The 3856-nt window shown below is 34.8% G+C and overlaps 1 protein-coding gene across 1 annotated transcript; it reads left to right on the top strand.

The window, feature by feature from the left end:
- The first annotated feature begins 948 nt into the window (after positions 1-948).
- LOC132558304 (large ribosomal subunit protein uL14) lies at positions 949-3594 on the top strand. Its single transcript, XM_060222854.1, has 4 exons — positions 949-1057; positions 1390-1518; positions 3201-3314; positions 3483-3594. The coding sequence occupies exons 1-4, from the start codon at positions 949-951 to the stop codon at positions 3563-3565; spliced, it is 435 nt and encodes a 144-aa protein (XP_060078837.1). The 3' UTR covers positions 3566-3594.
- The last annotated feature ends 262 nt before the right edge of the window (positions 3595-3856 follow it).

Below are 3856 nucleotides of genomic sequence, written 5' to 3'. Positions count from 1 at the left end.
TGACAGGGGTGGGTATATCTGTGACAATAGAAAACAGTGTGATTGTGACAGGGGTGGGTATATCTGTGACAATAGAAAACAGTGTGATTGTGTGACAGGGGTGGGTATATCTGTGACAATAGAAAACAGTGTGATTGTGTGACAGGGGTGGGTATATCTGTGACAATAGAAAACAGTGTGATTGTGTGACAGGGGTGGGTATATCTGTGACAATAGAAAACAGTGTGATTGTGTGACAGGGGTGGGTATATCTGTGACAATAGAAAACAGTGTGATTGTGTGACAGGGGTGGGTATATCTGTGACAATAGAAAACAGTGTGATTGTGTGACAGGGGTGGGTATATCTGTGACAATAGAAAATAGTGTGATTGTCTGACAGGGGTGGGTATATCTGTGACAATAGAAAACAGTGTGATTGTGTGACAGGGGTGGGTATATCTGTGACAATAGAAAACAGTGTGATTGTGTGACAGGGGTGGGTATATCTGTGACAATAGAAAACAGTGTGATTGTGTGACAGGGGTGGGTATATCTGTGACAATAGAAAACAGTGTGATTGTGTGACATGGGTGGGTATATCTGTGACAATAGAAAACAGTGTGATTGTGTGACAGGGTAGGGTATATCTGTGACAACAGAAACAGTGTGATTGTGTGACAGGGTTAGGTATATCTGTGACAATAGAAAACAGTGTGATTGTGTGACAGGGGTGGGTATATCTGTGACAATAGAAAACAGTGTGATTGTGTGACAGAAAATAGTTTGCAAGATCATTTGACTTATGAAAAGGTAGTGAAAATTGAAGAAAGAACTGGTAGTTTTAAACGTTAAGGTGAAATAATGCTATTGGCCAGTCTGAATTATAAGTCTTGGTATATTTATTGTAAACTAAAATTGTATAGGAGGTATTGCCTTTGATATACGTACAACTGCTTAAGGAATACGTGATGATACTCAAACTCCTTGTTTCAGGACGTGGAGGTTCTGCGGGAGGAAAGTTCCGTATCTCGCTGGCTCTGCCAGTCGGGGCAGTTATCAACTGTGCTGACAACACAGGTATGGAAATATTCACTGTATCCAGTAATTTCAAGTGTTGCAGTTCCACAATCACTAAATATCTTCTCAAATTCACTACTGTATGAGGGAATATTTTCAAAGTGATGTTTGTTAAAATTTCATGTTGACAAAAATTCATTCATATTTTCATCTTTCATTTTAAAAGATATTAACTTTAACTGTCATTTTCATCTTACAATTCAGTTAAATTGTACTCAAACTTTTACATACATATTAAATATGCTTTGTCAATTTTTGTTTCATGCTTTGATTTTTTTTCAGATTGAAGGTTTAGACACGTTTTTGTTTTTATCTTCAAATTTTACTTTTAGGGGCTAAGAATCTGTATGTTATCGCTGTGAAGGGCATCAAGGGCCGTCTGAACAGAATGCCAGCAGCGGGGGCTGGTGACATGATTGTAGCCACTGTCAAAAAGGGCAAGCCAGAACTCAGAAAAAAAGGTAATATATGTATAGTAATTGTATAACAGTTATCATCAATGAAAAGTAATAATGGACATGCAAACCTGTATGACAAAAAGATCTTTATGCAGGTAAGCCAGAGAAGAGCATTGCATGAAGTATCGATTTCCACCCTTTAAGAAAGTTGGGGATGCTTATTTCTCTCCCTGTTTAAGGGACCGAATTAGGCATACACATTGGTGAACATTGATTTCAGTTTTTAAAGTTTACTGTCATTAGATGGTATTGCTGTTCAAATGGGACTGATCAGAAAATCAAAATGAATGAAAAACTGCAATCTTGGTTTGACAGTTAAAGGTTTTTATTACCATTTCTTGAAAGAAATTTTCAAATTGCATGAAGTAAAGAGGAAAAACTGAGAAACAAGGGAGAAAGAATCAAATTTTTAAGGATCAAATTAATGATCAAACAACAGCAAGTTCTACAATCTATAATCCCTCAGGGATCTCTTGTCAGAACGTTTCAGTTGTCTGTTCATTAAAATTGATATCTTTCACAAACACTTGGCCATATTCCACTCCAGTTCCTGTGATAATTCCTAGAATTCCTTTGTGACATAAAACTTGAGTATTACGAAACATTGAGTTTAATGTTACAGAATTGAGGACAGCTTCATTTTGTGGGAATGTAAAAATGTATCTGCCCTTTGTTCTATGTCGGGAAAAGGATGCATAATTTTGCATTTTGTAAATAAATCATGTAACATTATCTACCATTACATTTTTTCAATAAGGTATTATTTTGACACTTATTCTCTCGGTTTATCTATGTTTAAGAAATGTACGCTGTGACACTCCATCGACAGACTTTAGTATTAATCTTCATTGTCTTTCAGTTTCAGTCTTACCATAATGGTAAATCATGATGTTGCAAGAAATTGTACAAATACAATCTGATATGAGCCCTTTTTCAGAATCAAATGTGTGAGGTGGCCGTGAGACACCCATAAAATTTATTCAATATCTGAGCATGTATATAACAGAGTTTTTGTGAAATCCAGTAACCAACACAATTAAATTTGATACTTCAGGCAACCTCCAGAGTTTTATTTTCCATGTTAACATGACAGCCACAAGATTTCATTCTGTTGCTCTTTTTTCATAGCCAAATACATGTTGCTTCCCTGAGCAAAAATATTTTCAGTTTCCCCCAAAAAATAGTATATAAAATAACAATATATTTTCCCAAACAGTATGAAAAAATCCTGAATATTTCCTTATCCTGCATGCAGTCTAAATATAGACACTTCAAAATAGGAAAAAAGTCGGTGGATAGCAATGCATTTCAAACCAAGAAAGTTGTTAATTTCCAATTGATAAGCTACGGTACGTAAACTTTAAGTTTGCAAGGAATGCAGTAGATAGAAGTACTCTTTATATACCATTTTTACTTCATTTATTTCATTATTTTCTCATGTCAAATCCTGGCAGTGTGTACATTTTCATTCATGGTTAAGGAGAGCATGGTGTTAAGTGTTTGAAAATTAGTAATCAGTGATTGATTAAACCTGTAAGGAATTTTTTCTATTTAAAATTTACCAAAATGAGTTAATATTGTAGATTTTAATAAGTAGCAAGCTTTTTTCTGCATTTATCTTTGTGATTACAGGAGAATTTCTTTATTTAGATTGTCAAATAAAATGAATTATTTGTCATTTCCAGTAATGCCTGCTGTGGTGGTGCGGCAACGTAAATCAGTCCGGAGGAAGAATGGGGTGTTTATATACTTTGAAGACAATGCAGGAGTGATAGTAAATAACAAGGGAGAAATGAAAGGTGATCATTTTATCGTGTTTAATCTTGTTAAATTTTCCTTTCTCTAATTTGAAAATATTCAAAATCAAATTGCTTCATTATATTAATCAAATTTGTGACTTTCTGACAGGACGAAAACACCATTGAAATAAATTTATTTAACTATCTTGTTATTTTGATGTCTTTCAGGGTCTGCTATCACTGGCCCAGTAGCAAAGGAATGTGCAGACTTGTGGCCCCGTATTGCTTCAAATGCCAGTTCCATCTCATAGACCACTGTAAATAAATGTCTTCAAAGGGAGTCAAATTGTTGTCGTTACTGATTTAATAACTGTATTTCAAGAAACTTTGCAAAAGACATTCTTAAGTACCCCGGTAGTTCAAACTAAAGTTTCTAACATCAAAATAGCAGTTTTGGTCTTAAAAGATTAAGATATAATCATCTGTAATGTCCAAATTGAATATCATGTTCCTTTCTGTATATTTGCAAGGGTGCCATACAGATATCTCATAGAGTCTATCGCATTTCAGCATTAAGGTCACTGCTCTTACAGTGGAGTTAA

The sequence above is a fragment of the Ylistrum balloti genome, unplaced genomic scaffold, assembly GCF_031769215.1.
Source record: "Ylistrum balloti isolate Yb309-2 unplaced genomic scaffold, AGI_CSIRO_Ybal_v1 Utg369658, whole genome shotgun sequence".
NCBI classification, from domain to species: Eukaryota; Metazoa; Mollusca; class Bivalvia; order Pectinida; family Pectinidae; genus Ylistrum; species Ylistrum balloti.
Note: the sequence above shows the minus strand (reverse complement) of the source record. Positions and strands in the feature narration are given on the sequence as shown.

Excerpts from the sequence above, each read along its gene's own strand:
- LOC132558304 (XM_060222854.1), top strand. The coding sequence starts at position 949 with ATGATACTCAAACTCCTTGTTTCAGGACGTGGAGGTTCTGCGGGAGGA. Across the intron at positions 1,058-1,389 it reads CAACTGTGCTGACAACACAG|GGGCTAAGAATCTGTATGTT; the intron begins GTATGGAAATAT and ends TTTTACTTTTAG. Across the intron at positions 1,519-3,200 it reads GCCAGAACTCAGAAAAAAAG|TAATGCCTGCTGTGGTGGTG; the intron begins GTAATATATGTA and ends TGTCATTTCCAG.